Source organism: Otolemur garnettii, unplaced genomic scaffold (genome assembly GCF_000181295.1).
Source record: "Otolemur garnettii isolate 467f Iridium unplaced genomic scaffold, OtoGar3 scaffold00044, whole genome shotgun sequence".
Taxonomy (NCBI): domain Eukaryota; kingdom Metazoa; phylum Chordata; class Mammalia; order Primates; family Galagidae; genus Otolemur; species Otolemur garnettii.
Genome location: NW_003852439.1, coordinates 6,253,151 through 6,263,959, shown reverse-complemented (window position 1 = coordinate 6,263,959; position 10,809 = coordinate 6,253,151). Strand labels below are relative to the sequence as shown.

Here is a 10,809-nt window from a genome sequence, read left to right as displayed (position 1 = left end):
TCCACATGGGACACGGCGTTGGTCAGCGCATCTGCCACCTTCTTGCCATGGGCCTTGACCTGGGCGGAGCCGTGGCTCAGGTCGAAGTGGGGGAAGTAGGTCTTGGTGGTGGGGAAGGACAGGAACATCCTGCCAGGAGAAGCAAAGAGTGAGGGGTGGGGTTAGATTCACAGCAAAGCCGGCTAAGGGTTGCTGGTGGGGCCCTGGGCAGCCATTGAGCCTCGGGACTGGAGCAGGGAGAGGAGGGTCCTCACCTCTCCAGGGCCTCCGCGCCGTAGTCGCCAGCATGGCCGCCAACCTTTTCCCAGGCAGCCTTGACGTTGCTCTTGTCCGTGGGAGACAGCACCATGGTGAGTTCCTTCTGAGGGTCAGGATCAGAAGCGCTTGGGTAGCAGAGCCGTCCCGCCTTTATGCCCAAGGTGTGGGCTCATACTCCTGCTGGGCTGTGCTCATTGGCTGGCAAGGTGCTAGAGGTGCCCAGCCCAGGAAATTCAGAAGGGGAGGGAGTAGGATTGGGCGGGTTCTCAAGGGCGCTCTGGGTCTCTAGTCTGGATGAGGCAGAGACCCTGTTCCCTATGCAGCAGTCTCTCTGCCCCCTTGTGGTTCCCAGGCTTTTCTATATGCCTTTACAAGTGACCCAAACCCAGGGTAGCTTTGAGGTTCCTATTTGTTAGGCTGGGGAGGGGAGCATAATCTTTTCCAAAGTGAAATACAAGCCACTTTATACCAAACTTTGCATAGTACTGAAAATTATTAATTATTCATGTAAACTTGAAGGAGATCACATGGGGTCAATCTCTCTGAGCTCCCCACCCCCACTCTGTGGCAGCACAGAGTAATAGGTCCCTGGTAACAGTTTGGGAGTTGGGCCAAACTGCCATCAGGGCTTAGCTTCCTTGGCATCCCTCTTTGAACGTGGGTGCTACTGCATGGTGGGCCAGTGCACTGACCCACAATTGTCAAGCCAAGAACTGTCCTCATTCAGAGTTTGGAGAGCACCAGGATGGTGATTGCTCCTCAGCTCTGTTCTTTGTCAGCAAGCTGAGTGGAGCCCTAATATTCTTGCCTCTGTCCTGGGGAGTAGGGAGAGTGGGCCTGGGATAGGGTGGGCCTTGGCTAGGGTACCTGCAGAAACTGAGATGCAGCACTTGGGGCTGGGCTGGCTGGGCTGGTGGATGGGGTGGCTATGATCTCAAAACTACTTCTAAGATCTTGTGAGTCTGTTTTTTTTCATCTGATAGGTGAGGCTCTGAGAGCTGAGGGACATGCCCAGGATCATATAGCTTATCAGCGTGAACTGGCTGGAGACCTGCTCTGTCTGCCAAACTGTGGCTACCAAGGACTGCCTTCCTGTTTTCTCCCCCAACAAGGCATGAAGTTCTTAGGAAGTCTTGCTACAGAATAAGGATGTTCCAGGAAGAGGAAGCAGAAAGGAACAGGGTGAAGATAGAAGACTTAGGCCCCAACTTGCATTGGTCTTAGGTCACACACTGGGTCTGAGGGCCTCAGGGCCCCCCTCTCTACACCTGCAGGTCCCAGCAGAAGGTGGGGATGGAACAACAATGAATGAATGCAGAAGTGCTTTGCAAACCCTTTGAGAAGTGGCAGATTTACTCTCCTTTCTCAATCTGAGCACTTCCTCTGCCACAGCAGAGTACACCTTTGGGTGGGCCCCTGGGGGACACAGCCTCTCTACCCAATAATAGTGAGGTCAGTTGCCCTCTCCCTAGAGACCACACATACTCAGGATCCAGGTGTTTGAGGCCTTTGTTTATTGATAGGCACAGACCAAGGGCTGCTGGGTACAGGGCTCAGCGATACTTTTCAGTCAGCACCACGGCCACGCCTGTCAGGAACTTGTCCCATGCAGCATGCATCTCCACTGTGAACTCGTCCTGCAAGTGGGAAGCCAGCACGACCTGGAAACACTGGATCAGCAGCTGCGGGAGGAGTCAGTGAGAAGGCGTCTGCCCAAGCCAACTCCTGGAAACCCCCAGCTACTGCGCTCTGGACCCTTACCCCGCCCAAAGGGCCCACCTGAAAGTTGGTCGGGTCCACACGCAGCATGTGAGCGTGCAAGTCGGCCAGCGGGCTCAGAGCGTCGCGCAGGTTGTCCATATACTGCACAGCCACGCCCACCGCCGCCAGTGTGCGCTGTCCGTGGCTCAGCAGCTGCGTCTCGTCCAGGCAGGCGCCCAGCTTGGGGAAGTAGGCCTTAGTGCTGGGGTACACTGTGAAGAGCCTTCAGGAGCAGGTCGGTGAGCCGCGAGGGCGGCTACATGGGGTTTCACTAGCGCCGGCGTCAGCCGCAGCCCCAGGAACTCCATCTGGCTAGCCCCAGACCTGCCCAACACTCGGGTCTAGCCTCCCGGACATCCCAAAGACCCCGCCCCTACGCACCTGAGCCACAGCTCCGCCCCAAACTGTGCCTCATGGCCGGCGATCAGGTCCCAGACTGCCCAGATATGGGCTCGTTCCTGGGCGCTGAGCATGCCGCCAGACTGAAGCGCTCTGGGGGCTGCGCCCGCCACCCCGGCCTCCTTATAGAGCCCTTCCCAGGCGCCCCGCCCGTCCTTTATCGGCCGACCTCGGCGGGAACGCGGGGACCCTCAGCCTGCGCGGAGAAAGCTGGAGGCCACGACTTCGGGATCCCTGGGTTTCTGGCACCGACCTGCGCCGTTGTGGCGTGGGCGCCTTTGCAGGACACTTGAGGGGGGTCTGTAATTGCTCCCCTGCGATAAAGTCACTACTCTCCCTGGAGAGAGCTCGTGGAGGGATCTAGAGATAACACCTGGTAGGAAGCATAGGGGTGGGAAACCGCCTCAGGGACTTTCGCGGCTATCTGTGTCGCTAGAGTTAGGACCTCAGACTTTGAGAAAAAGTCCCTTGATTTCCGACCCGCCCCCAATATGCTGATAGAGTGACAATCTGAGCGAGTTGGGAAGCAGGAGAGAGGCGCAAACGCCCTTCTTTGGCCCGTCAGGACTGTGCTGTTCCCTCAGGGCTGCAACTCCGGGTCCAAAGCACCCTCCAAGCGTCCTCCAGGCCGGGGATGAATGACACTGAGGTCGACTGCGTCCCCTCAAATCTCCCAGCCCACCCCTCAGCTTCTCCCCTCCTTCTTTCCAACATTGAGAGGGCCGGACCCAGATTGATTCGTCTTCATTTATTACGGAGTCAGGAAGGAACAGTGGGACGATGAGGAGCAGAGGAGGGGTCTCAGCCGGGTCTGAGGATCCGGGAGGCGGCGCTCAGCGGTACTTCTCGGTCAGGACAGAGGACACAACAGACATAAACTTGTCCCAGGCGGCGTGGGCCTCGGCCGTGAAGTCGGCAGGGAAGCGCGCGGCCACAGTGACCAGCAAGCAGTGGGACAGCAGCTGGGGGCGCAGAGGGCGGTTCAACCCGCGGAGCTCGACACGTTCTGGCGGCTGCAGCCCCGCCCCTCCGGGACCCGGCCACCTCTTCCTCCCCGCCCCGCCCCCGCCCTGGCCCACCTTGAAGTTGACCGGGTCCACCCGCAGGATGTAGGCATGCAGCTCGCTCAGCTTGGCCAGGGCGCCGGTGATGTTGTCGATGTTCTTGACAGCGTCGCCCAAGGCGGCCACCACCTTTGAGCCGTGCGCACGCAGCTGCGCCGACCCCGCGTGCAGGTCGAAGTGCGGGAAGTAGGTCTTAGTCTGCGGGTAGCTGAGGAAGAGCCTGCGGCGGGCGGGTTGCGAGTTGTAGGTTCCGTTAAAGCCGCGCCACAGCAGTCCCCAAAGCTTGGCGGGATGCCCCCCGGCGCCCAGCCTGCTGCGGCTCCTCGACCTCCCGCTGGGCTCGGGGCCCAACTCCTGCAGCCCTGGCCCCCTCTCAGCCCCAGCTTGTGTCTTTGTTCCCAACTAGTCCCCAAGTCCACCGCGCTCCGCCTCCAGCACTCCGGGCGCCCCCCGCCCGCCACACCTCTCCTTGGGCACGTAGGACCTCCTTCCTGCCCTGGATCAGGCGGCCAGCAGTGCCTTCTGGCGGGACTCATGTCCTCCCAACAGTATTTAAAGAGAGGAAACTCTCTCTCTTCAGGAAACCCTCCTCTGACTCTCCTGCCCGAGACCAGATGCTCTGATGTTAGTGGTGGCAGCAACCTGATTGCCTTGGAAGGAACTTAGGCCTGGGAGGGAAACGTTTCCCCTCTCCACGTGCCAACTTGGCCTGGCCCTACTCAGGTCTCAGTGAGCTGTGGGTGGCAGAGCCTGTGCACCTGGTCTTCTGGCGTTGTTCCCCTCCTCCTCACTGGCCCCCTCCTCAGTGGCCCCTCCTCACTGACCCATCCTGGACATCCCCTCCTTACTGGCCCCTCCATCACTGACCTCTTCTCACTGACCACTTCCTGGACATCCCCTCCTTACTGGCCCCTCCTCACTGACCCCTTCTCACTGACTCCTTCCTGGACATCCTGTCCTCACTGACCCCTTCCTGGACATCCCTTCCTCACTGGCCCCTCCTCACTGACCCCTTCTTACTGATCCCTTCCTGGACATCCTGTCCTCACTGGCCCCTCCTCACCGGCCCCTTCTCACTGACCCCTTCCTGGACATCCCATCCTCACTGGCCCCTCCTCACCGGCCCCTTCTCACTGACCCCTTCCTGGACATCCCCTCCTCACTGGCCCCTTCTCACTGACACTTCCTGGACATCCCCTCCTCACTGGCCCCTTCTTGCTGACCCCTTCTCACTGACCCCACTCACCCACTCTGGCCTCTGACCTGTTCCCCAGGCAGTCCTGTCTGGGACTCACCTCTCCAGGGTCTCAGTGCCAATGGGGTCAGCCTGCGTGGAGATCTTGCCCCACATGGACACAATGATGGTCCTCTCGGTCTTGGTCAGAGACATGGTGGTGGGAGTGGGCAGCTGGGCTGGAGCTGGGCCTGCTTAGGACTAGCCTCAGTGATGCTCAGCCCCCATGGTCCCTTTATATCCAGGCATCGGGGGCCACCCAGGCTGTGGTTGTGGGTGGGGAGAGGGGAGAGGGCTGCAGAAGTGGGATTTCTTATCAGATCCAGTGACAATAGGGCAGGCAGGGCCTGGTGGGGTTGGAGGAGGGTGGGGGGCTATCACTCCTGCCACTGTCCTCTCTGGGCCACAGCTGGAGCCCCAGGTTCCAGGAAGATAGTGGGGCCTGGTCTGGGCAGGAAAGTCTATGTGTCAGTCCAGCCCAGATGGGCCTCAGTAGTGCTGGCCTCTGATCTCCCTGGCCTTGTGATGGAAGGCCAGACCCTGGCAGAAGCACTCTCTGTTCCTTACTTTGCTGAAGCTTCTCTGCCTCCACTTCTGAGCTCCAATTTCCAAAGAGGAAACTGAGGCCTATAGAGGGAAAGTGTGACCCAGCTCACAGTTTGGGAATCCACAGCCTCAGCTTCACTCTCCCATCTCTGTTGTGGAGCCCTCTCCTTACCTGGATGAAGTTCTGCCAGAGGTTCTCCCCGAGGTTCTCCCCTAGCAGTTCAGTGGGGGGACACTCCAAACTAGGTCCCCAGTCAGGAAAGTGGCGGAACACTTCACAGAGTGGCTGAGGTCATGTAAGCCTACAATTCTGCCTGTCATATTTTCACCACAGCCTGACAAGGCTCTCCCTCTCGTTCTATTTATGTCTCTTCATCTTGGTTTATTGGATTCCCACCTCTGCACTATTAGGCAACCATTGGATGTGTTTCATATATTCCTTTTAGTTAGTATGTGTTCTTGCAAAGGATGAATTCTTTTACATATTTCTAATTTATATACAGGCAGTGCCTGTGGTTTAGTGGGTAGGGCGCTGGCCCCATATACCGAGTGTGGAGGGCCAGAACCTGACCCCGGCCAAACTGGAACAAAAAAATAGCCCGGAGAATCACTTAAGCCCAGGAGTTTGAGGTTGCTGTGAGTTGTAAGACTATGGCACTCTACCAAGGGTGATAAAGTAAGATTCTGTCTCTAAAATAATACTAATAATGAAATAATAATAAATTAATTTATATAATTATAGCTGGATTAAAAATGTTTTTTTGAGACAATGTCTCACAATGTTGCTCTCAGTAGAGTGCTGTGGTGTCACAGCTCCCAGCAACCTCAAACTCTTGAGCTTAAGTGATTCTCTTGCCTGAGCCTCTCAAGTAGCTGGGATTACAGGTGCCTGCCACAGGGCCTGGCTATTTTTTGTTGCAGTTGTCGTTGTTTTGGATTTAAACATTTTATTATTTATTTTAAATTTTATTTGTTTGAGACAAAGTCTTACTTTGTTACTGTGGATAGAGTGCCATGGCACCATAGCTCACAACAACCTCAAATTCTTGGGATCAAGCGATCGTCTTACCTCAGCCTCCCAAGTAGCTGGGACTACAGGCACCCACCACAATGCCCAGCTATTTTTTTTAGAGATGAAATCTTGCTCTGGCTTGGGCTGGCCTCGAACTTGTGAGCTCAGGCAATCCATCTGCTTTCAGCCTCCCAGAGTGCTAGGATTACAGGTGTGAGCTACTGTGCCCAGCTGGATTTAAAATTTTTAATTATAGGCCAGATGCCATGGCACTTTGGGAGACTGAGACAGGAGAATCACTTGAGGCCAAGAGTTTGAGACCAGCTTGGGCAACACAGCAAGATCTCATCTCTACAACAATGAAATTGGCTGTGTGGCTCCACTTCTCACACCACACATCCTTACCATCCTCCAGCTCCCTCAGAGAAAGTACCCACAGGTACTCAGAGGAACAGACAAAGGGGGCTTCATTGCAGGACTGAGGCCAGATGTCCTCAGCGTGGACCATTTTCTCCTAGCCTGGCAACATTCGTGTTAATGACTTTCATTTGTCAGTGTATAATATGTGTAGATGGGCTTTTTTATTTTTTTATTTTTTGAGACAGAGTCTCACTTTGTTCCCCTTGGTTGAGTGCTATGACAACATTACAGCTCACAGCAATCTCAAACTCTTGGGCTTAACTGATTCTCTTGCCTCTGCCTTCCAAGTAAGTAGCTGGGACTACAGGCACATGCCACAACACCCAGCTATTTTTTAGAGGCATGGTCTTGCTCTTGCTCAGGCTAGTCTCCAACCCATGAGCTCAGGCAATCCACCCCCCTTGGCCTCCCAAGTGCTGGGATTACAGGCATGAGCCACAGCACCTGACTAGGCTTTTTGGTTTTTACTGTGTGTGTGTGCTTTTTTCTTGAGACAAAGTTTCACTCAGTTGCCCCAGGCTAGAGTGGGGCAGAATCAGCCTAGCTTACAGCAACTTTAAATTCCTGGGCTCAAGAGATCCTCTTGCCTTAGCCTCCAGAGTAGCTGGGCTATAGGCATGCACCACCATGTCCAGCTATATACGTATATGTATATGTGTGTGTGTGTGTGTGTGTATATATATATATATATTTTTTTTTTTAGTTGAGACAGGGTCTCACCTCTGCCTCCCAGGTGTTTTTATTTGCTGTTGAATTTGAGCATTTTTCTGTATGATGACTAGAATTCATTATTTTTTTTTGAGACACAGTCTCAAGCTGTCACCTTTAGTAGAGTGCTATAGCATCATAGCTCACAGCAACCTCCAACTCTTGGGCTTAAGTGATCATCTTGCCTCAGTTTTTCTATTTTTAGTAGAGACAGGGTCTCGATTTTCCTCAGGCGAGTTTGTTTTTGGTGTTTTTTTTTTTGTTTGTTTAGCAGGCCCTGGCCAGGTTTGAACCTGCTACCCCTGCATAGGGCCAGCCCTCTAACCTTTGAGCTAAGGGTGCCCAGCCTAGAATGAATTATTTTTGTGTAGAATCTGTTTATTTACTTTCATTGACCACTGGTCTAATGCACTTAGGATGTATTTCTGTAATTTGGAGATACACACACAAATACAAAATTTCCACACATTTGAGCTTTTCTTTCTCTTTCTACAGTTCTTCTTCTTCTTTTTTTTGAGACAGTGCCTCAAGCTGTCACCTTGGGTAGAGTGCCTCGTGGCATCACAGCTCACAGCAACCTCCAACTCCTGGGCTCAAGCGAGTTTCTTGCCTCAGCCTCCCAAATAGCTGAGACTACAGGCACCTGCCACAACACCCCGCTATTTTTTGGTTGCAACTGTCATTGTTTTTTGGCGGGCCCAGGCTGGATTCGAACCTGCCAGCTCAGGTGTATGTGGCTGGTGCCTTAGGTGCTTGAGCCACAGGCGCCGAGCCATTTCTTCTTTTTTAAAATAGTACTCAAGTGCAATAGTGAGAAGATGGACAGAGTAGAAGAGGATCTATAACTGACTGTGAACAATCAATTGAAATAATTCACTACCTTTGGATCAACCTCTTCATTTTCTTCAATATGTATTTTGTACATGTGTTTAAATTTTTTTTTTTTTTTTTGGCTGGGGCTGGGTTTGAACCCACCACCTCCGGCATATGGGGCAGGTGCCCTATCCTTTTCAGCCATAGGTGCAGCCTAAATTTTTTAAATTTTAATTTAAAAATTAAACTTATTATAAATTGTCTCAAACTCCTGGCCTCACGCAATCCTCCTGCTTCAGCCTCCCAAAGTGCTGGGATTATAGCAATTACCCCCTGTTCCTGGCTCATGGTTAACTCTAACACCAAACCTGTAAAAGATGTAAGTACCATAACAGTCAGAAATTCCTAGCTGAGCACAGTGGCCTGTAATCCCAGCACTCCAGAGGCCAAGATGGGTGAATTGATTGTTGGAGACCAGCCTGAGCAAGAGTGAGACTCCATCTCTAAAAATAGCCAGGTGTTGTGGCAGGCGCCTATAGTCCCAGCTACTTGGGAGGCTGAGGCAAGAGAATGACTTGACCCCAAGGGTTCGAGGTTGCTGTGAGCTATGATGCCACAGCATTCTACCAAGGGCAACAAAGTGAGACTCTGTCTCAAAGAACAAAAACAAAAATTCCTTCCCACCTCTACACCTCCAGAGATAACCCTTACCCATTTCCTAGAATTCTTGAATATGCTATATTATGTATACAGGTAAAAAAAATATGTGTACCCCGTGTGGTGTTGTGAATTATTCTCCACCCAGAAGCTGATGCTGCCAGCTCCAAAGAGGACTAGTTAGCACTGTCTTCTCAATGTCTTCCTAAAAGCTTCTGTTTCTATTCAGAAAAACAAAACATTTTTGTAAGCCCACTATCACCCCCCTGTTTAAAATTGCAATTCTTGGCTCGGTACCTGTGGCTCAAGTGGCTAAGGCGCCAGCCACATACACCTAAGGTGGTGGGTTCGAATCCAGCCAGGGCCTGCCAAACAACAATGAAGGCTGCAACCAAAAAAAAAAAAAATAGCCAGGTGTTGTGGCGGGCGCCTGTGGTCCCAGCTACTTGGGAGGCTGAGGCAGGAGACTCGCTTGAGCCCAGGAGTTGGAGGTCGCTGTGAGCTGTGATGCCATGGCACCCTACCCAGGGGGACAGCTTGAGGCTCTGTCTCAAAAAATAAAATAAAATAAAATAAAATTGCAATTCTTCCAGAATGTTTGAGCTTCTTCCAGAATGTTTGAGGAAGTCCATGGAAAAGAACAAAAATCACTTACACCTCATCACTAACTTTTGGTTTTGTTTTCTGTGTTTTAGCTGAATTACCCTGATAATGCAGCTTCATACACTGACTCTTCTCATGGAGCTCCTACATGGCCATGTAGTTGGTTAGGTCTTCAGGGTCAGAAGCTTCCTTAGGATAGATTTCTAGAAGAATTACTGAGTCAAAGGAATTGACTTTTCAAGGCAATAAATTCCTTTTCAAGACAATTATGCCATCTGATACTTGCAAAATTGGCTGTTTGAGGTCCACTGCAGGTGCCCTTCCTGACCTGGAGTAAGTTTAAGGTTTAGCAGAGACTATTTCCATATCTGTGTCTGAGCACAACAGATCCTGGGGGTAGCTTTTAGACCACAGGCCATAGAGGGGAAGGAAACCATGGTAGACTATAGGCCCTTATCTTAGAAACTCCTCCCAGTAGTGGTCTCCAGCCAGAGTGGCAGCAGAGGCGGGGACTGGAGGGTCTCCAGACCTAGGGAGGTGGGACAGGGGGACCAGTGCGCCAAGACAGCAACCCTAGTAAGTCAGTCTGGATTGTATTGTCCGCTGGACCCCCTGGGACTCCCTCTTCCCAAGCAGGGGGACCTTGAACCCCTGGAAGTCTAGGCAGGGGGTTCAAGGAGGGGTCTGCAGGGTCTGTGGTTGAGAGGGGCAGTGATCCCCAGGAGGCCTGAGGGCAGGAGATAAGGACTCCTCCCCTGCCTCTTTAGGTCCACAGCACCCCTCTTTCTGTGGTAGACCCACAGGAGCCTTGTTGAGCAGGGTCCCCTCCCCAGCCCAGGACATCCCATGCAGGCCTCCCAGCCTTTGCCTGAGCTGGTGGCCCTGAAGGGGTACCATTTGCACAAATGACTTTCCACCCCTTCTTTTCTCTCTGGACAGGCTCTGCTTCTGCTCCAAACCTGTGCTGAGGGTTATTTTCTTTCATGTGGGATATTCTGGCTCAGTTGCTGCCCTGTCCGCTCCTTTGCTGGCTCTCCATCCTGTATGACATTAATCTCCGTCTATGTCCTGGGGTGCCCACTGCTGTGTGTGTCCACTCAGTCTTCTTTCCTGGGCTCAGGCTCCTAGAGCCATTGCAGCATCTGATGTCCTTGTGTGTTTCATAGGAACCGTGTCTGAAACAGCTCCTGCTCCACCACCCACTTTGCCCTGGCCTCCCTGTCTGCCATTCTCCCCTCCTGAGGCACAGGCCAGAAAGCACAATTACCCCATGGTCACCCCTGAAACTTGACATGGCTCCATCCTACATGAAGGAAAGCCCTCTCTCCCTCTTC

The 10,809-nt window shown here is 52.9% G+C and overlaps 3 protein-coding genes across 3 annotated transcripts in view; all 3 read right to left on the bottom strand.

The window, feature by feature from the left end:
• Positions 1–396, bottom strand: part of HBA1 (hemoglobin subunit alpha 1) — a 6,800-nt gene extending 6,404 nt beyond the window's left edge. Inside the window, exons 1-2 of the mRNA XM_012805679.2 lie at positions 255–396; positions 3–129 (exon numbers count right to left, since the gene is read on the bottom strand). Coding sequence (XP_012661133.1) covers positions 3–129; positions 255–349 — 222 coding nt within the window. The 5' untranslated portion in view covers positions 350–396. The remainder of the gene's footprint in view (positions 1–2; positions 130–254) is intronic.
• Positions 397–1,751: 1,355 nt separating this feature from the next.
• HBM (hemoglobin subunit mu) lies at positions 1,752–2,511 on the bottom strand. The gene is made up of 3 exons (XM_003790734.2): positions 2,401–2,511; positions 2,038–2,242; positions 1,752–1,940 (listed from the first exon to the last, which is right to left on the bottom strand). The coding sequence occupies exons 1-3, from the start codon at positions 2,490–2,492 to the stop codon at positions 1,812–1,814; spliced, it is 426 nt and encodes a 141-aa protein (XP_003790782.1). The 5' UTR covers positions 2,493–2,511; the 3' UTR covers positions 1,752–1,811.
• Positions 2,512–3,211: 700 nt separating this feature from the next.
• Positions 3,212–4,924, bottom strand: LOC100963303 (hemoglobin subunit zeta). The gene is made up of 3 exons (XM_012805751.1): positions 4,778–4,924; positions 3,498–3,702; positions 3,212–3,380 (listed from the first exon to the last, which is right to left on the bottom strand). The coding sequence occupies exons 1-3, from the start codon at positions 4,870–4,872 to the stop codon at positions 3,252–3,254; spliced, it is 429 nt and encodes a 142-aa protein (XP_012661205.1). The 5' UTR covers positions 4,873–4,924; the 3' UTR covers positions 3,212–3,251.
• Between the last annotated feature and the right edge of the window lie 5,885 nt (positions 4,925–10,809).